Below are 21,456 nucleotides of genomic sequence, written 5' to 3'. Positions count from 1 at the left end.
ATGTGGGACTTGTGGCAATGCATGCCTACAGTACAGGTGGGAAAGCCAAGGTTTGCAGAGAATGCCGTACTGGTAGATTGGCATTTGTTCTCCTTTCTCTCCAGTTACAAAAAAACAAAATGTTTGTAGAAGGAGGGAAATCTCTCCCCAAGTGACTCCCTTCTCAAGAGAGGGGACTGTGTTTTTTGGTCTCCCTAGCACCACCATCTTAAAGTTGTACCTGTAGTCAGTCCTTCATTGGAAGGTAGTACAGAGCCTTCCTCCAGGAACTCGGAGGAGTGCTGTGTCTTAGCCCAGGTGTTTTCTATGATATATGGGGCCAGGAAGTCTCTGGCACCAAAAGCTAAATGGCTTTCTCTTTCCAGGGCTTAAGAATGCAGTCAGTAGCCCCAAATCTTACTGTGACCAAGCAGGTAATATACACAGTATGTGTGAAGTGAACATGATGGGGTCAGAGAGGAAGTAGATAGTATGTGCCTTGTCGTAGGAGGCACCTGCCACCCAAACCTCCACTGTGGCTGGGCAGGAGTGGTGTAAATCTTTATCAGATTTACCAGTTTTTCGGAAATTTCCAGACATCGAGTTCTATGTATAATTTTTCTGTTTTTAAAAACTGGCAACAATTACTAAAATTAAGAAAAATCACCATGTGGGCCAAACAAAACACATCTGTGAAATAGTCCTACTCACAGACTGTCTTCAGCCATGGATCACCAACTTGTGACTGCTCTACAGTGTCCTTAACCACATTCTACAAAGACAAAAATAATCACCAGAAAAGGGCAATGGGGAGATTGTGAGGGCCCAAGGCTTCTGTTCAATACCATTTGTTTGTAAGAGGCCTGGCTATTGGAAATCTAATTCCTGTATGCAAGACTGTGATCTGCCCGCCCACCCCACCCCCATTCTACCACCCAAATTTGTTGAGGCAATAGTATGAAAACTGTTTTTATTTCAGGCAATATCAATAGAAATCTTGATCTCATGTAATCTTAATCAAGTTTCTCAGTAGGGCCAATCTGTTGTACACTCATGTGCATATATTGTATAGATCAGATTTAATAGTATTATGTCAGGCGATTCACTAATTTGAAGTATTAATAAAATGATTCACGAATTTGGGGAGATTTAAATGTTGAAGTAACCATCTTCTCAGAAAAGCTGAATTACAAAACTGTAGCTTTTATGCACACTTTCCTAGGCATAAAGACTTAAGCCATTCATTAATAACAATCTTAGAACATCAAATGCCAGTACCACACTTCATCTATACTTTTCTTATGATTCTTACCAGTTCTCAGCTATCATCTCTTTTATTGGTCAAGTTCTCAAAGGACCTGTGTAGTGTGTGTGTGTGTGTGTGTGTGCGCGCACGCACGTGCGCTTTGTTTTGTTTTTATGTTTTTGTATTGATTTCAGAGAGGAAGGGAGAGGGAGAGAGAGAGAAACATCAATGATGAAAATCATCAATTGGCTGCCTCCTGCACGCCCCCAACTGGGGATCGAGTCCGCAAGCCAGGTATGTGTCATTGACCAGAATCGAACCCGGGACCCTTTAGTTCACTGGCCAATGCTCTATCCACTGAGCAAACCAGCTAGGGCTGTGTGTGGTTTGTTTGTTTTGTTTTTTTGCATCCTTGCTAGTACCAGATACCATGCATGGCACTTAGAATTTTCAAATGTACACATGGAGGAGAGAAAGGAAGAAAAGGAGAGAAATGACTGCCAACTCCCAATTAGAACTACTTGTAGATGTGGGTGGGGCTCTTAGTTTCTGACAATTTGGTATTTTGAAAGACAGACTTCTACAGCACAAATCTGGACAAACGACTTATTTGGCTCAGATACAGGTGAGGGCAGTTCAGTATAAGTGAAGGAACATGAAACTTTGAACACAAATGTTAAAATTGGGTTTAAAAATATCTTTATTTGTCCTCAGGCAAATTTATTTTTTTAAAATATATATGTTTTTTAATTGACTTTTTTGAAGAGAGGAATAGAGAGGGGTAGAGAGACAGAAACAACAATGATAACAGAGAATCATTGACTGGCTGCCCCTGCAACACCCCCTGCTGGGGATCAAGCCTGCAACCTGGGCATATTCCCTGACCAGAAATCGAACTGTGGCCTTTTGGTTCATGGGTCGATGCTCAACCACTGAGCCACACCAGCTGGGCAGGGCTCAGTTTTTACATACTCACTGGAAAAATACTTATTGAGTGTGTTTTAGGCTGTGTACTGTGCTAAGAACATCTTGGTCTACACCTTAAAGGAAGTAATAGATGTGCCAGAGATTGGAGAAAGGTCAAATCAAAGAAAATCTGTGGGTTTATTATTCTCTCTCCCCATCCCCAGCATTTTGGGTCATGAGCATCACTTCATCACATTAGGTTTCACATTATGTCCAGTAATTCTCTTGTCATAGAGGTCACGGCTCAGTTGGGAACTTCCCAGCAGCCCCACTGACATTTCTTAGAAATCGCACCTCCCACTTTCACATTCTACCCCAAACTAACTTTTTCTCTTGAAAAGGCATTTATGCTGGGTTTTTTCCATGCTTGTATTTAGATATTTTAATATCTTTCACCAAATATTGTTTAAGCATAGAATATAAAGAAGCCCAAGCTGCCCTAGTGGGCATTTTAGTCTTGGTGGGATACCCCAAGGCAAAGCGGAATATATCGAAATGACATTGTAAAAACATGGTAGAAGAACCAGAAGAGCCCTTGAGGCCTTAAAGTGTCAGAGAAATTCCCACACAAAAATGGAGGATTTTAGCTCATTGTATAGAATAGAATGAGTTTGGCTGAGGAGGGTGCAGGGCAAAAAGTTTCTGCTGGAAGGCGTAGAATGAGCAGGTGTGCAGAGGTGGGAATGGGTGTCATGAGTTCAAGGCACTGGAGAGCCCTTGGGTGCTGAGGGGTTTGTACAGGCACTTTCTGAGCAATGGGGGAAGGGAGGGGGTGAGCCATGCCTCATCTGGCACGGGGTGGGGAGACACTAGAAGTGGGGACACTAGTTGGAGGCTGCAGAAGAAGGCTCAGAAGGTTTGGGAATGGTTGGCTATGGGCGGCGAAGAGAAGAGGACAGAATACTAAAGGATTCCAGAATGCGTGGCCTGGGTGTTTGGGAATGACTGGGGGTACCTTGCCCACCAATCAGTCATTTGTAGGAGCTTTGCCTTTCAAGCGGCTTTCTTTTCCATTGAGATTTTTTCTTTCCCTCCTGCTATGCTTGGAACCTAGAGTTTTTTTTTTTAAGAAAGAAGAGAACATGTCCTGCTGCAAGTTTATTTGGCATCCAATGTAGGGTCTGGAGCCAAGCCTGGGCTGAAAGTCAAAGGCAGCCTGAGTTCTTCCCTGGTAATAACAAGTCCTCCCACTTCTCTCTACTGCCTTGCCGTTAGAACTAACACAGTCAGTGTATCTTGGGACTGGGGACTGCAAGGGGGTTTAAAAAGTCTTCTACATAATTTCTCTGCCTTCAAGGAGGAGTAAATCATCCCAGATGTACTAAATATCCCATGTTTGCAAATTGCATTTCTCTGAAGGACCTTACCAATGAGCCCTGGGAAAGCTATTTAGAATTAATTGATCACTATCAGGAAATTGTTCATGTGCAACCTCTCATAGTTCAGTTTCCAACTTCCCTTCTCATTCTTTTGTGAAGAGATACAATAGCTGGTATTGTCTCACTTACCATCATGTTCTCAAGTTTCATCTATCTTGCTCCTAATGGCAAGATTTCATTCTTGTCATGGCTGATTTCATTCTTTTATATATATCCATTTCTTACGAAATGTTTCCTTAATGGACCATGATTAAATGGTTTGAAGTGGTTATTCAATAAATACATAGACACTTTATATATTTATTTATATTTAACACATCTTTTACATAGTAGAAAGTACATGGTGCTATGGTCTCAATGTTTGTGCTTCCCCTCCCCATCCCGATTTCATTTGTTGAAAATCTAATGCCCAAGGTAATGGTATTAGGAGGTAAGGCCTTTGGGAGATAACTAGGCTATGAAGGCAGAGCCCTCAGGGGTGGGATTAGCGCCCTTATAAAAAGACCTCGCGGAGAGCTGGTTTGCCCTTTCACCATGTGCTAACACAGAGAGAAGTCTGCAACCTGCATGAGGACCTCACCTGATCATACGGGCCCCTGGTCTGAGGCTTCCAGCCTCCAGAACTGTGAGAAATACATTTCTATTACTTATAAGCTATCCAGCCTGCAGTATCTTGTTAGAGCACCACAAATGGACTAAGACACATGGTAAAAAAGAAAAAGGATATACAAAGAACAGTTTTCTTCTGACACCTGTCTCAGCCATCTCATTTCCTGATGCATGTGTATTCACGGAGACAGCTGAGGCATATAGAAAGAAATATATATAATGTATTCTTAATATAGTTTGGCAGTGTGCTTTAACACTGCTTTGCATCTTGTCTTTAAATGTAGTAATATACCTTGGTACACACAGATCTTCCTCATTCTATTTCACTACACTGTACAGAATACTGTGTAATTTTTCAAGGCTATCATACTTCATCTCCATGGAACAGCTGCTTCCCGGGTGCCTTTTTCTTCCCAGGACCATATGGATATTTACAACTTCATTTTCGGGCCTTACAAATTATCAACTTAAAAATTAGCCTGCTATATTTAACTCACCCTTCATGCCTTGGCAGGGCCAGACCAAATGATTCTGTGGCCCTTATGCAGCTCTCGGGCCACATGTTCCCCACCCCTGGCTTACAGCAATGTGCTTGGTGCCATGGGGAATACCAGAAGCAGTACATTGGGCAGCCTCTGCTCCCCAGCAAACTATAGCCCAATCAGAAAGAAAAGACATGGGATGAGGAAGGCTTGATTGCCATTTCAATTGCCCTGCAGTTTTCCCTGGTTTTCCAGCACATCAGACTCTTTCTAATAAATAGCCTTGCATATGGCTTAAATGAACTTTCTGCCTGTTAGATGTGCATATTTGTGAGACTGACCTGGCCTATACTGGGGATCACAAGCTCAGGTGCCCATAGGGGCCAGGAAGGAGAACTAAGTGGGCAAAGTGGAGTGAGCCAATTGGGAGAGCACAGCTCTGTTTAAAGGGGTAGCCAACTGCTACTTTGCTCCAGGATATTCTTTCCCTATGGGTTGCAAGATCTGATTGATTAAAAGGAATCTATGGATAAAAGGCATATGGGTTTTTTTTTGTTTTATTTCTTACAACCTCATGTGAATCTACAATTATCTGAAAACTAGAGTCCCAGCCTGTGCCCTCTCGCAATCCAGGACCCCTCGGGTAGGATCCCTAGGCCTGGCTGGTGATCAGGGCCTATCATGACTTTCCTTCCCCTGGCTGCTGGCAGCTGGCCCTGCCCCCACTGCTGCCACTGCTTGCCATCTGTGCAGTATTGTCCCCCCTCCCCCACCACTGGTTGCCTCCCTCTGTGGGCAACAGGTGTGGGGTGCAATAGCTGGCCGGCCCTGCACACCTGCCAGAGCATCACTGACCAGTGGCCTGGGCCTCCCTCTGCAGGCGATCGTGGGACGACGGCAGGGCCCCCCACCAATTGCATCACACCCGCCTTGGCTGGCCTGGCACCAGTGCATGTGATAGCATGGTTGTCCAGACGGTCATTCTGCTGTTTGGTCGATTTGCATATTACCCTTTTATTTTTAAAGATTAAAAGTTTGATTTAATATAAAAGAAAATAATAATAATAATAATAATAATAATAATATTAAAGCCAGAAACCTGGATCATTGTGTGAAGTTACCTGATTCATAAATGTAGGCAAAATCTTAACACTGCGCAGGCCCAAGAAAACTCACCGTCAGCCAGGTGCCGGCCGGGGACCATCATCCTGCAGGCTCTGCGTGTCATGTGCTACGTGCTGTTGAGACAGCTGCGACTCCTCAGGATCTGTGCACAGCCAGAGCATTATAATTTGATTTGCACAAAGCCTGTGGCAGCCAAATCCACAAATTTGCCTACAAAGTACTTCTTGTTACTTTGTCAAAGCCTTTGACAGTGGCCATCTCCGCTCAGTTGCTGAGTTTCCTCTCATTCCAGGTCCTCGGATGTGGCTGTGTTGCTCAAGCCGTCCTCAGTCGAGGACATTTTGGAGGAGTCGTCACTATTAATGTTGGCTTTGCAATGGCGGTCGTCATGGCCATCTATGTGACTGGGGGTGTCTCTGGTAAGTAACAGAAATAATAGCAGCTGCCATTATCTTAACCATTTCCGTGTGCTAGCACAGTGCTGGGTGCTTTCTGTACCTTTATTTATTTAGATCTCAACAGTCCTGCAAGAATATGTGTTTGGTTCTATTTTCAGAGATGATAAATGAAAATGTCCAGCAAATAGCAAGTGATGTGTGCACAGGCAACTTTTAGCAAGAGACAGACATGGGAGTTAGAACTGATTCCTGTATCTGCCCACTGAATCATACTTTTCATCTGTCTGTACCATCTTTTCCTTGCTCTTCCCGGGAAACTATTGCCCAGGGGCCGGGTGAATAGCCCAGTGAAGATGTCACTCCACAGAGGCACAGTCCCTGGACCTTCATCCGCAGCGTCTGGGTCACTGGCTGGGGCTTTCGTGCAAGTGCAGGTCTGGCCCAGAGGTCTTGGTCTAATTCTGCCTCGAGTGGTGGGCTAATTGACCAGCAGCCTGGGAACTTGGGAAGGGACTGTGAGAATGATCTGGTTCCAAAGGCTCTTGAGATCTTTCAGCAGCCTCGTCTGGGTGTTCAGAACACTAGGACAAGACTGTTGGTGGTAAGGGAAAAAGGAATCATGCATGCTGGGCACTGTGCTGGCTGCTGGACATACTTACCTCCTCTCCCCTCTCCAGCAGGACTCAGAGGCAGGTATTAGCGTCTCCCTTCTACAGAGAAAACTGGGGCTCCGAGGGGTTAAGTAAATTGCCAGAAGTCTCACAGCTGGTAAAGGGACAGGACAAAGATTTGACTGGGCCTCCATGACAGCAAAGTTCATGTCCCCGTTATTACACAACATTCCCAACAGTCTATGATGGGAAGGGCGTTACAGGCAGGGCACTTCATTGCAGCACTTGAAGAATGATGGCCTAGCCTCCCTGGGAACCTCCTTGGGCTGGGCACCTAAACTGTCATTTGCCGACTGGCACCCTTTCCATCCCGCAGTCGACTCCGATCTTGGGGCAGTCCAGGTTACAGATGCCTGTCTATGTCATTTGTTTGGCATGAGCAGTGTTTCTGTTCAAACTCCCGCCGAGCCTCTGCTGTGATCCCAGAGCTGTACTGCTGATCTGAGTCTCAAGAGGAACCAGGGCACCATCTTGAATGTGCCCAGGCTTAATTCCAGCACAGGCCTCAGCCCCCCACACAGGACATGCTCCTGAATTAAAACAAGCACGCAGGATGCTCCACGGCCACCTTACGTGCTCCCACGCCATTCACACCTGGTTTCCACAAAGCATGGAATATGAATGCGGGCATATTATCAGCTAGTTTTTGAGTGTTTGTTTGTTTTCTGGTGGACATGTGGTTTTGGAGTACTTTGCTTGCATGGCACCCTGAATCGAACATTGTCAAATATTTAGTTAAGATGGCTTTGTTTCACACCCTACCAATGTAACTAACACCTTTTGCCACCACCACTGCCCATGACTGCATTCACTGATGCACTTGGGGAATCTGGGCCGTCCCCATAGGAGGAAAGGGAGGAACCAGCAGGAAGGAGAAGAGGGAGTAAAGGTCGGTTTGCATCTGGTCTCTGGACTGGGGTTAAGGGCCTGTGCTCAGAGCGGTGAGGGCCAGAACGCATGGAACTGTTTTAAATAGAGTTGTTTCTAGGTGAGGGTCAGGAGCTGGCCAAATTGTTTATGAGAGACTGTGAGACCCCAAAATATAAATAGAGCTTTTTTGAGCCTGGCTGGTAAGGTCGGAAAGGGAGCTCATCTCCCCCTCTCTGTTTGGGAACTTAGCACAGTTCGGCTCTCTGAAAACTGGGGGCTTTGGGAGCAAGGGCGGACAACACAATGGCCCACCAATGGCATCCATACAGACTCAGTGTTGGCTCCAGCAGCTGCAGGAATAGAGGAGGAAGGTTGTGTGGGAAATGACTTACCATCTTTTCCTTGCTCAGTGAAGATGTCTTGGTCTAATTCTTGGTCTTGGTCACGGGGCTGCAGCTAACTTAATGGTGTGTGGGCACCTGTGAGGCTCTCTTTGAGGATTCCAAAAACAACCAAACATATGGGGCATAACCATCAATAAGATCTCATTTTGTGGTTTCAGACTGGTAAGGTGAGCTGACATCTGGTTTTGAAATATAAAACATTACCTGACTGCAAAGAAGTTACCACACCCTGCTTCCCTTGTGAACATACCAGTGGTCTGGGAACCCAACCTGCCAATCAGACAAGACACCCTCATTATGCAGCGTCTTCCACCCAGTGTTACGCCACTGACCTGTACCAGGCTACAGTGCTTGTTTTGATGTAGCATTTCATAAGTAATATAAATTCACTGAAGAATCAAAATAGCTTTGCTTCATGACAAATAACGTATGAAAGTTATCTCCATCCTAGAATTGTCTGTGGATGGTGGGGAGGAGGGGACTTGTCTAGAACAGAGCCTTGAGAGAGTTCAGCCTGCTCACATAAGACTTTTATCTCAGGCCCCATGGGCTCCGACTGCCTGTGGGGCTCTTTGTGTGAACAATCTGATCATCACAACCTTGGCAGGGCCAGCCTCTGAGTGAGGCGCTCCCTGACTCTGGCACTGCTGTTCTTTCCAGTACACTGCTCTGCCCTGTCCTTTGGGTAAGCAAGAGTGACCACTCACCTCTGCTGGGAGACATTTTCCTCATTGCTCTGCAAAGCACCCTCCCAGACACACCTTCCCTGGCCTCCAGCTTTCCCTCTCTGTAAATCCTTGTCGTCTGAACTAGCTGGATAAAGGCCTCTGACTATCTCTTCAACTTTTATATCTTTTTTTATCCTCACCTGAGGATATGATTTTGTTTGTTTGTTTGTTTGAGAGAGAGGAGGGTGAGAGAGAAATATCAATGGGAAAGAGAAACGGATTGGTTCACTTCCCTATGCACCCCAACTGGGGATTGAACCTGGGTATGTGTCCTGACCAGGAATCGAACCCACCACCTTTTTTTAACCCTTATTGTTGAAAGTATTACATATGTCCCCCTTTCCCCCCATTGATCCCCTCTAGCCCTCCCCAAGGCCTTCACCACCCTATTATCTGTATCCATGGAACCCACCACCTTTTGATGTAAGGGACAATGCTCCAACCCACTGAGCAATCTTGCCAGAGCTCAACTTTCATATCTTGAACACCTACTAACTGCCTTGAAGCATGTGAAGTCCAAGGTGAATAACAGTTCCAGCTTCAGGGTGCTTATAAGAGACAAAAACACAAACACTTACCTGTGGGAAGTTTTATTTTGGGAGAGGAGCTTGCTAAACAAACAACTAAAGAAAGTGAACCTATCGAAGGGGAGGTATTTTATTTGAGGGATTCAGGAACTGTCCACTGTCCTATGTGCTCCCTGCTCCTAACCCCGGTTTCCTGGTGCATGGACTCCTGCTGGTCTCCAGCATTGTAACTCTCTTGCATTTAAAAGTAAAACAAGACACGTGACGTGTTTGTAAGCCTTCAGGAAATCATCTGGGCTTTGGCATATTGGCATTTTTTGCTCATGTTAGCCCCTGACGGGCAGGGGCAGGTATAGAAAGAACCCTGAGGTTTAGCTAGCATTCTGAACCCCTCTCCACTGCAAACCCACCTTGGTGTAGAGACTCAGGAAAAGCATGGTTTTCTGCACAGGGAGGGCTTCTAAAACCAAGCTCATCCATAGGTGCTGTGGAGGGTCACATATGAAGCATCATCATAATCATCAGCATTGTCATCACTCTTTTGTTTACACTATTTCTGTAGCCCAAAAGTCCACATTTTCATATGGTCACATTGACAGGCATTCTAATCCCCCTCCACACAAAATGTCACCTGTATTCTTCAAATGGACAACTTTTACGGGAAGGGAGCCCATACATGCATGTGATTGTTATTTTCCCCTGCCCACAGAGGCAGAAGCCTTTATAAACTTGGTGCAGAAGGTCTGGAAGTGCCCGGCCAGCATGGCTCAGTGGTTGAGCATCGACCTATGAACCAGGAGGTCACGGTTCAATTCCCGGTCAGGGCACATGACCAGGTTGCGAGCTCGATCCCCAGTTGGGGAGCGTGCAGGAAGCAGCCGATCACTGATTCTCTCTCATCATTGATGTTTCTATCTATCTCTCCCCCTACCTCTCTGAAATCAATAAAAATCTATTTAGAAAAGGTGGGGGGAGGGGTCTGGAAGTGACAGAACATAGAACATAGACCCTAGAGTTCAGAGAAACCTAAATTTGAATTCTAGTTCTCCCACTTTTAACCTTGTAGCATTAAGAAAGTTACTTTAGGCCCTAACCGGTTTGGCTCAGTGGATAGAGCATCGGTCTGTGGACTGAAAGGTCCCAGGTTCGATTCCGGTCAAGGGCATGTACCTTAGTTGTGGGCACATCCCCAGTAGGAAGTGTGCAGGAGGCAGCTGATCGATGTGTCTCTCTCATTGATGTTTCTAACTCTCTATCCCTCTCCCTTCCTCTCTGTAAAAAATCAATAAAATATATTTTTTTTTAAAAAAAAGAAAGTTACTTTAGTTTTGTGCCTCAGTTTCCTCACCAGTGAACTGGAGCAGTACCCATCTCACCAGGTTCTTCTGAAGATCAAGTGCATGTACTATCCCTGTGATAGCATCTGGCAAGTGTTCAATGAAAGTTGTTACTAGCACAGCCAGCTGGGAATATTAGTGACTTACCAGAGCAAATTCTGTCTGACCTTGCGGTGAGAGGAGAATCAAGGAGGCTGATTTCTCTAGCCATGGTTTAGGGTGGGGTGACAGGAGCACTGCTATGTCTGTGTGTGAGAGAAATATACTGGTATTGTTTATGCAGAACTGCAGAGAATCCACTCAGACACTGTGATCACCTCAATGTTAACGGAGCCCGTTACCTCAGAATAGGCTCAGCCTACCAAACAAGGGACATTTCCCCTTAAAGAGACATCTCTTTTTCATATATTTTTAAAATTTTTATCAGTTTATTTGAGCCAAACTGGCAACATGCTGGGAAGCAAGATCTGAGCTCCCTTTTTACTTCCAAGATTGTTTTTAATATATATCTTCTGGACATGGACTGAGGAATTGCTAGATATAGATTTAGACTGTATAGGTCTGTCAACTTTTTAAAAAGATATATTGAAGTTAATAATTCACATCAATCTCTTTGAGGTTATTGCTTTATAGATAGAGAAAATCCAGTAGATGATAGATAGATAGATAGATAGATAGATAGATAGATAGACAGATAGACAGATAGACAGATAAATAAAAATGAGCCTCTTGAATAAAAGTTTCTTTCTATATAAAAAAGATAAACATCCTAAACAGTGTCTAATGATGCCATGAGGATTATTAGTCCTCCCTTTCTCCCCTACTCAAGCTCACTCTCCCTCTCTCTCTCTGCTCTCTCTCTCTCTTTCACACACACACACACACACACACACACACACACACACCACTCTGTGTCCTCACATATGGATCCCTACTGAGAAGGCTGAGGTCTCTAGATAAGAATTACTTTCTTCATAAGAATTCTCCCCGATCTGCCCTCTCTTTAACATCATCTTATTTTCCTTGTAGGTGGCCACATCAACCCTGCTGTGTCTTTTGCAATGTGTCTCTTTGGACGGATGAAATGGTTCAAATTTCCTTTTTATGTGGGAGCCCAGTTCCTGGGAGCCTTCGTAGGGTCTGCAATCCTCTTTGGTATTTACTATGGTGAGTAAGACCCCTGAGTCCAGAGGTTAGGGAGAGCTGGGCATACCCTGAATGTCAGAATTACTTGCAAGAGGTACAATAAGACAAGAATAGGGAGCACTCTACAATTGACAGGCAATTTGAAAAGCTCTAAGTTCTAAATAATGGGACCAACATTATCGTTAGGGAAAATTCATGAAGCCTCTCAATGAAAATGGTCACAACTTAAAAGAGAGAGCAGAACTTAAAGGAAGCTCATATTTAGGCCCAACCAGGACTACAGTGTTAACATGTGCAAAATAAGTAGCTACATGACTTAAATAAATCATCTGAACTTCTGGTCTTGGTTTTCCTTAGAAAAATGAGGAAAATGAATGGTGGTAGGAGAGAGCTGGGGTCGGACTGGCTTTTGGGGGACACCTATATCCCTTGCTCCAAGGGCAACTTCACTCTTCCATGACACCCTCGAATTGTGGACTGCTATTCGAGTAGTTTCAAGTTCCACATTGGCTTTTGGTCAATACAAAAAATGCCAACAATTTCCCCTAAAGACAATTGTTTTCAGGACCCCCTGGCTAAGGATATGGCTCACATTTAGAGTGAACCATTGAGGGCAGCCAGGACTGTCTGGCCTTGACCCGCCATTCTATGGCTTCTCTGGGCATATAAAGTGAAGAAAGGCAGACAATATGGATCTGCTAAACTAAACCTGAGTGTTTGACTGCGGTAGTTAACACCTGGCATAGACCTCCCTCACCCCTTCCCAGAGAATGCTAACCTGCTGGAACTCTGTCTTCCATAGATGGAATTATGTCCTTTGCTGATGGAAAACTCCTCATCGTGGGAGAAAATGCAACAGCAATCATTTTTGCAACGTATCCAGCTCCGTATCTATCTCTGGCAAATGCATTTGCAGACCAAGTAAGTATCCATTCAATCAAGAGCTAACTTTGGCGAAACAGGATTTAATGAGGGGACTGCCTGGGAGTCCTATGCACCTATCAATAGGGAGAGGCTGTGTTTCCAAAGCCAGAGGTCACTAGGTATCACCCAAGCTTTCCTGACAGATTTTTGCTTTGTTGAAGTCGATGCCATTAAAAGAGTTTTCTACTTCTGCTTTAATATATACACTCGTTCATACCAGTTGAATTCCAGAAGACAGTGGATGACTGAACATTTCAGCCTCTGTAGGGGCAAATGGCGTTAGCTGCACGGTTGTGTCTCTTTTGTGCAAATGATCTAAATGGAGAGACCACAAGAAAAGACATTCTGCCTTCCTCCCAGCCCCTACCCACCTGCCAGGTCTTCACTACCCTATTGCCCGTGTCCATGGGCTATGTATGTAAGTTCTTTGGTTTATCTCTTCTCATCCTCCCAACCCCACATCGAGGTATGCCAGTCTTGCCTTCTATCCCTGACATTATTATCTGCAAGAGTGATCTGTTACTTGTCAGAGAACCAGGCCCTGTACTCCTCGAATGAGGAACAGCATGGAACTGTACCTGGCTCAGTAGGTGCCAGTAAATATTTATTAGGTAAAAGAATGACTGTCCATTAATTAAATTATATACAATATGCTTGAACAATATTTAGAGCTAAACAATTTAGTAATCTTGAGAGAAGCTGACCCTGAAATGGCCTGGGGCCAGCTCACTCTCCTGAGGGGGCAAGGAAGAGAGTGTTGCTAGAGGGCTCAGTGAGAGAGGCTGTCTCTGTGGGAAAGTTGTAGGGCTGAAGGCTTCACTTTGTCACATTCTCAGAACAGAACAAGAGTGTAGGAAGGGGGCTGTGGGTCCAAATCTCAAGGAACTAAGACATCATCAGCCTTTGCAGGGCAAGCCCAGGATTGAGAGAGAAAGTTGGCTTTATGGAAAGGGCCTGAATTCACAGGAGGAACCTCTAAAGCTCCTTCCACAGCTCTGGACTCCAATGTCAGCTTCTTCATTATAAGATACATTGGGCTTGAATTACATGAAAAGTAGGATCCCTGAGAAACCTTATGATTTTTCCATATTTTAGATTATTTTCACGGTATGGTTCTCAACTATTCAATAGGGTCAAATTGAATACATAATTTTGTGGGGTTTAAATGCATGTGGCTAAATTACTGCTGAGTTTCTTTTCAAAAGAGTGGTACATGTTCAGTTCTACTGGAAAAGCCTGGGAGAACTGGTGTCATTTCCCTAACATTTGGTATTGGTTGCATTTCTTTTCATTACAAATCTGTTTTTCCCATTTGTTTCTTAATTCTCCTTTTCTTTAATGAATTTTCTGTTCATTTCCTTTGCTCATTTTCCTACTGATATCTCACATTATTCATCTTGCTAATTTGAATGAGCCTCTTTGTTCATTTTTCCAGCTTGCAGTTTGTCTTTCTGTTTAGCTGGGTAGTGGTTTAGCAGGAGAGTATAGTAAAGTTAGTCTCTAGAGCAGTGATGGCGAACCTTTTGAGCTCGGCGTGTCAGCATTTTGAAAAACCCTAACTTAACTCTGGTGCCGTGTCACATATAGAAATTTTTTGATATTTGCAACCATAGGAAAACAAAGACTTATATTTTTGATATTTATTTTATATATTCAAATGCCATTTAACAAAGAAAAATCAACCAAAAAAATGAGTTCGCGTGTCACCTCTGACACGCGTGTCATAGGTTCGCCATCACTGCTCTAGAGCCTAACTCTCTGGGTCCACTGACTGCGATTAATTCCGCAACCTTGTCAGGTAACTAATCTGTAAAGGAGAATATCACCATCACGTTTGAAATTGCCATGGCAAGAAGAGTGTCTGACCCAGTCTGTGTTGCTCAGTGGTTGAGCATCAACCTATGAACCAGGAGGTCATAGTTCGATTCCAAGTCAGGGCACATGCCCAAGTTGCCAGCTTCGTCCCCAGTGGGGGGTGTGCAGGAGGCAGTCAATCGATGATTTTCTCTCTCTCTATCTCTCTCCCTTCCTCTCTCTCTAAAATTAAAACGAAAACAAAACAAACGAAAACACCCTACAACATGTTTCATACACACAATCAATTTTTAAAAAAAAGAAGAATGGCACAGTGTGCTCACCTAGTGTATGTTAGTTATTACTAGGTTCGTTCTTAACCAGAGGGGCTGGATTTTAAGGTGGGCAAACAGGCAGATTATAAGCTAACCCCCTTGAACATTTTCTCTTTCCCCAGGTAGTGTCCACCATGTTCCTCCTCCTGGTTGTCTTTGGCATCTTTGACTCCAGAAACTGGGGAGTCCCCAAAGGCCTACAGCCCATTGCCATCGGCCTCCTGATCATTGTCCTTTCTTCCTCTTTGGGACTGAACTGTGGCTGTGCCATGAATCCAGCTCGAGACCTGAGTCCCAGACTTTTCACTGCTTTGGCAGGATGGGGGTTTGATGTCTTCAGGTAAGTAACAGTGGTGGGGTGGAGGGGAGAGAAAGATTCATGCTGAGCTTTATCAGGGAGGGCTGTGCTTTCGATTGGAGTCCAGGAGAGTACAGACGGGAAGGTGGAGGTTTAGTGCATACCCTGGTCATGAGTGTGGAATGTCTGTCTCACTGGTGATTTGTGACATAGTGGGGCTGTGTATGTGTGTATGTGTGTGTGAGAGAGACAGGTAGGCAGACAGAGAGAGAGAGAGAGAGAGGAATTCCACAGAGATAGACCTGTCCTATATAATATTGGTGTATGGTTTTATGTGCACATTTTGATTGTATAACTTGTCTACAGATTTACTTTGTGACAAAGTTGGACTAGATTTTAAATCTTTCAATACTACTACAGGGCTTTTTCTAGGAAACCATGCTAGCTATGCTTCATTCATCATGTCATTCAACAATTCTTCACTGAACCCTATCTCATGCTGTGTCATTGAGCTAGGCAAGAAAATTTCAAAATTTGCTAAGTCACTAGCCTTGAGCAATGTAATAAGGACTCTGGCAACCCTTAAAACAAAGTTCTGAGGAGTGACTAGCTCTGCCTGGGGAAGTTGGGAAAGGTGCCACTGAAGAAAGAGCTGAGTTGGGTCTTAAAAAATCCTAGCAGAACAGAGATAAAAGAGAGCCTGTGCACAGGAAATTTTGCAAGACCCTGTGCTATCAACCTCATAATGCACTTGAGGAAGTATGTCAACGGTCAGTACCAAACTCCCAGGACAAAATCTGCCCATTACTTCCTTCCCACTCCTCCCTATAAAGCCACAGTAGCTCATCCCATCCACTCATCACTTCTCTGTATAGGAAAGGAACTTACTTTGGTTCATCAGGAAACACAGAATCTATATTAATAATCTATACTAATAACAGGGTAATATGCTAATTAGAATGGGTTGACCTGACATCTTCCGGTCGCCCAGTCCTCCTTCAGACAAAGCCACGGTGGTGGGGGCCAAGGCAGAGGCGGTTAGGGGCGATCAGGCCAATAGGTGAGCAGTTAGGGGCGATCAGGCAGGCAGAGGAGGGTGGTTGGGGGGGATCAGGCAGGCAGGCAGAGTGGTTAGGGGCAATCAGACAGGCAGGCAGGTGAGTGGTTAGGAGCCAGCAGTCCCGGATTGCAAGAGGGATGTCTGACTGCTGGCAGTCGGACATTCCCCAAGGGTTTCCAGATTGGAGAGGGTGCAGGCCTGGCTGAGGGCCCCCCTCCTCCCCCATGCATGAATTTTGTGCACCGGGCCTCTAGTGTTACAATAACAAGCAATCCAGTCTGGCTGGAAGGGTGCATGAAGAAGGTTGGAAAGGGCAAATTTTTGGCAGACCATAGAGGCCCTAGACTCCTAAAAAGGAAAATATGGGGGTTTGACTGCTCCCTATGCTGAAGGTTATAGGGAGCAGCAGAGGAGTTAGGGCAGACTTTTGGCATGTTTAGAACTTCAATTTAGCAAATTTAATCTGACATCATTATAGAAAATGGATTAAAAAGGATCTCTCCTTTAGAGGGGTCAGCAATCAGTTAGGAAAAGGCCAGGCTTGCTGGTTATCCTCAACCAAAAAGTTCCCAAGAAAACCTTTAAGAGACAGCAGGTCTCCAAAGTGTTCCTACAGTATCCCACCTTTTCAAGTTTCTATATCCAAGGTCAGCATCTCAGTAGGTATCCTAGCTTGGATCCACACCCTCAGATAAAGCCAAGAATGCCTTCTTCTCAGACCCTCACTTGCCCCTGTAGGGCAAGCAGTGAGGCTGACCGGAAGTGGTGCAGCAAGATCTGACAAGAGAGAGTCAACAGACCTCGGCTGACTCTTCCTTTTTCCGGGAAATGTTAGGATGTTCCCCATCGGAGTTCTCCCCATGGATTCACATTAAGATGCTAATGATTTGATGAAGGATCTCAGGGGTAGTGTTATTTCTTTTAAAGTTCACCCAAAGGGATGAATCCCTGATGATGGTACCTTAAGCAATTAACATAGACATTTCCGGCTTCCCCCAAAATCATAGCATGCAAATGACCCTGTGTACGTGTAAGACTTGACCTGGCAGGGAACCACGTGCAAGCTCCTCCATTTATGACATGTGGCCCCGGCACAAGGCGCTCAGCTCTGATAGAAGGAGGAGGGTCTATTCAGGGGAAGGAGAACATGCGTCCTGGCAGGTATCTTGGACCCCAATCTGTGAAATGACAGATTCACCATAAAACAGTGATGGAGGAAAGGAAATAAAGAACCTCCTAGTCCTTTAAAGCCCCTGTGCCTCTCATAGAAACTTCCATCTGGATTTGGGGGCCTGAGAAGGGGCTCTGCTACGGCAGTTTCGCGCCCTCTCTCTCATGCAGTAAGAGCGACACCCGGTGGCCATTGTGCTCCGTCTCAGGGCTGTTCCCGGGAGCCTGCATTGATGATCTAAGAGTACTTGTATGATCCACGTGGAAGGGACCACGGGGGACTTGCCCAAAGTCCTTCTATCCTGAGATTAGAACCAGGTCTCGTGACTCCTAGAACAGGCCTCCTGTTCGTGCTTATTTTCTTCATTATCCTTTCTTATCAGAATGTGATACAAAGCAAAAGACCCTATCTGTAGCTATTGAGCACGCTGGTGAGACGCACCGCCATGAGTCCTTCCCTTAAACGCAACACTATGAAACCCTCCTGTGCACCCGTGTGCTCCTCCTGTTTTCCCTTCCTCCTCCACAGTGTCCTGAATTTATTTATTTATTTATTTATTTATTTATTTATTTATTTATTTTGCTATTTCCCTGCTTTTAAAAAAGTTTTATCTCAAATGTATAGCTCCTTAAACCATATATTGTGTAGTGTTGCTTGCTTCTGAGCACTCACGGTCCTTTCTACTGAGTTACTTAAATGGATTTCCTGTCTCCGAAAAAGATGGTGACAATTCACAAAGACAGCTGCTTTCTCACAGAATTATACCCTTAATATAACGTACTGGCATTGAGGGTTTCTGGAGGGGAGAGGGAATCACAGCACAATAGCCTTATCAGAAAATAACTTTAAGCTTAGTTACCTCAAAAAGTAAGCGCTGAAGTGAATTATAGTTAGTGCCTAATTCGTATTCCACCTCTGATTTTTTAAATTCGTTTTCACTGATAAGCATTCCTGATTATTTTGTGGCTGCCCTCACATTACAATGATGTCCAAGAATCTCTCCACATCTTTCCATTCATAATCCTCAGGACACATTGTTTCAGGACAAGGAAAAGTAAACTCCTGAGTAATCAACCTGAACCTTTATTACATGCCCTCAATTTTGACCATTCTGTAGGACTATATTTTCTGAAAGGAAAATAAAAAATGGGACATATTCTCTCATAAGTACCATTAGGACAATGGTGGACCATCTGAAGTCAGGTGTTTTAGAGAATCCAGGTTGCCAAGCTGTGGTGAGTGCCCTTATACTTAGCTATTGCTGATTGATAAGGGAGCCAGAAACATGAGAAAGACTAGCTGGTTAGTGAATAACTAGTAGTAATACGAGGAGGAAAGCCAAGTGGTGTATCACTAATTCCTTGTTTGATTTCAGAGTTGGAAATAACTTCTGGTGGATTCCTGTTGTGGCCCCTATGGTTGGTGCTGCCATTGGAGGCCTCATCTATATTCTTCTCATTGAAATCCACCACCCAAACCCGAATCCAGACTTCGAGGCAGAACCATCGGAGGACAAACTAGAGAAACATGAACTTAGTGTGGTGATGTAGCGGCGTGCTCAGTTCTAGGTTTACAGTTGGCTGAGCTGATGTTCTCTTCAGGAAAGATGGCATCCAGCTGCCTATGTTTTCATAAGACTGGGGTGGATCTGCCCAATGTTCTCTGCTAGCCACTTGGGACACCTGATTGGAAAAGCATCTGAATGAAGTTTTGAAAACACTGACCTCTTCTCTACCAGTTCCCCCTGCCCTCAGAGTAGCATGGATTGTCTCCTGAAACAGCCTTCTCTCCGCCCTGTTCATTTCATTCTTTCATGTGAGTTTTTATTGCTGAGTGAGTTCTAATAACTTGAAACTTTGACCTTGGACTTATTTGAATGGTCTCAATTGCATTATCTGTATGAAGCAGCATCACCAAAAACCTTACTTTCAAACCCATAAAGGTTACATTCTGACTATCAACCAAAACTCAATTGAAAGATGAAACAGTGGTTTCAGTTAACATATCCATGAGTTAGGGAACTAAAGGGTTAATGCTCTAGCTTTGCCGTGCCACTATTATTTATAAGTATTGAAATTCTCCAAACCCAGGGATGTAGGAAGCAGTAGAATGCAGCTGGAAAGCATAGGAGAAGGACGTTATGGCATTCAGAAGCCTCAGGAGACAAGATAAATTTGGGAAACCAAATGGAATTATTTTAATGGAAACCATTTATCAGATTAATCTCTTGCTCTTTGCATTTTTAGAGGGCACCAATTAATTTCCTGGACTTTAGTATGTAATAACCTAAAATACAATCATAACCTCAGTCATGAAAAATACATCACTCTGTATTTTTAGCTCAAATGTATTTTCCTAATTGCCCATGTGAGGACAGACATTTGACAAGTGAAGTCAATGGCTGCACTCGTCCATTATTCTATGCATGCCCGAGAAGCCAAAATGGAAAGCCATTGGCTCCGGGTCTCGTATAATCTTCAGGATGGAAGGTCCCTGGAAATAGCATACCTCTTGGGCTTTAGATTACAGAAAGCACTTTCACACCTATGACCTAACTTAATCCGCATAGGGACTGTCTGAGGTAACTGCCCTGCCGGCCCCTTTCAGATATGGAAACAAAATCTCAGGGAAGCCAAGTGAGCGGCCTGGGTCAGGTGGAAAGTCAAACGTCTCGTGTATCCTACACCTTCCGGAAGGCCAGCCTTTACCGGCCAGCCAGAAGGAGCGGGATTGGCAGCTGCCAGAATATGTACACCTCCTGGACCTAATTCTCCTGGATCCTAAGATAAAAGGCCTGTGTTGTCTGGTTTTATTTGCCCTGCGCTGACGCTTTCAAACGAAAGAGGGAGTGATTTGATCGTATTTTTCATCTGCTGAAAAGCGTCATCAGAAGGCCTCCTTTCCTAGGCCACTGTTGGTATTGCTCAGTCTTGATCTCCCCTCCCTGCCGATCCCAAACCTTACATCCAGGAAATTTCCTCTTGGTTAGGCTTTTCCCTTTAATCTCCTCTAATTGATGTCCTTTGGTCAAAAGAGTCTCTGTCAGTTACAAACAGCAGATAAATTGCTCTACATCAAGTGATGCACCTTCAATCAAACTTAAAAAGCCCAGAATTCCCAGAGGGATCCCGTTTTCCAATTGCTCTGCGATAATAACAGAACAACAGAAAGCTACCGTGAAATATCTCCAGTGGCCTGTGTTCTACAATCTACTGACATACGGAGTTTTTTTCTTGCTCTGAAACTACTTGGATATTTCCTACTTGAAATAAAATTGTGTTTTTTGTTTAAGTTTTTATAAGTATTGAGACTGCTAAGTACACCTCGTTCAGAGATTGCCTATTCCTGTCTATAAACAGATCTTCTGAGGAGCTTTTAAAAAATATGCCCAGTTGGTCATTTGTAATGTCTGGGGTGACTCCCATGTGCAGCCAGGGTTGAGCGCATTGACTTGGTGAATTACATGGGTCAGAACCAAATCTGGTGAGGGCCAGGCAGTTCTGGTCGGATTCTCAGTGTAGGGTCCTCATGGAGTAGAGAGCAGTGGATCCCCAAAGGAGACAGTTTTGCTCCCTTCCCACTTCCACCCAAAATCTCCATTGGTGCAAGGAGGCATTTGGCAATTCCTGGAGACATTTTTGGTTGTCTTGCCTGGGAAAGGGGTGTTACTGGCATCTGGTGGGTAGAGGTCAGGGATGCTACCAAACAGCACACAGTGCACAGGACACCCCAGGCCCCCACCCCCTGCAATAAAGAATTTTTCAGCCCAAAATGTCTACAGTGTGGAGGTTGAGAGATCCTGGAGTGAAGAAAAGGTGAGGAGAGGAGTAAGAATATGTTGAAATCCTATTCCCTGATTCCAGTTCTGCCAAAAACAGAGATGCCAAACAAGTCAGGAACAGACCCTGGGGGTAGATTATAGAGTAGGAGACAACCCAACATTTGAGTTTTCAGGTTGGATTGTGGAATCTATGATCCATGCAGGTGTTCATTATTCACTACTTGGT

At 44.5% G+C, this 21,456-nt stretch overlaps 1 protein-coding gene across 2 annotated transcripts in view; it reads left to right on the top strand.

Moving 5' to 3' along the window:
• AQP9 (aquaporin 9) overlaps positions 1-20,740 on the top strand; it is a 36,868-nt gene extending 16,128 nt beyond the window's left edge. Inside the window, exons 1-6 of one of the 2 annotated variants that reach the window (XM_070404401.1) lie at positions 4,118-4,195; positions 6,079-6,205; positions 11,751-11,888; positions 12,670-12,788; positions 15,043-15,260; positions 18,825-20,740. In XM_070404401.1, coding sequence (XP_070260502.1) covers positions 6,163-6,205; positions 11,751-11,888; positions 12,670-12,788; positions 15,043-15,260; positions 18,825-18,999 — 693 coding nt within the window. In that variant the 5' untranslated portion in view covers positions 4,118-4,195; positions 6,079-6,162 and the 3' untranslated portion in view covers positions 19,000-20,740. Of the gene's footprint in view, positions 1-4,117; positions 4,196-6,078; positions 6,206-11,750; positions 11,889-12,669; positions 12,789-15,042; positions 15,261-18,824 lie in introns of those variants that run through there. The other variant, XM_070404393.1, reaches the window with a different exon arrangement.
• The last annotated feature ends 716 nt before the right edge of the window (positions 20,741-21,456 follow it).

This window comes from Myotis yumanensis, unplaced genomic scaffold (assembly GCF_028538775.1).
Source record: "Myotis yumanensis isolate MYYU_CA2020_CCGP unplaced genomic scaffold, mMyoYum1.0.hap1 SCAF_1, whole genome shotgun sequence".
NCBI lineage: Eukaryota > Metazoa > Chordata > Mammalia > Chiroptera > Vespertilionidae > Myotis > Myotis yumanensis.
The sequence above is the reverse complement of the archived record's forward strand: the minus strand, read 5'-3'. Positions and strand labels throughout refer to the sequence as shown.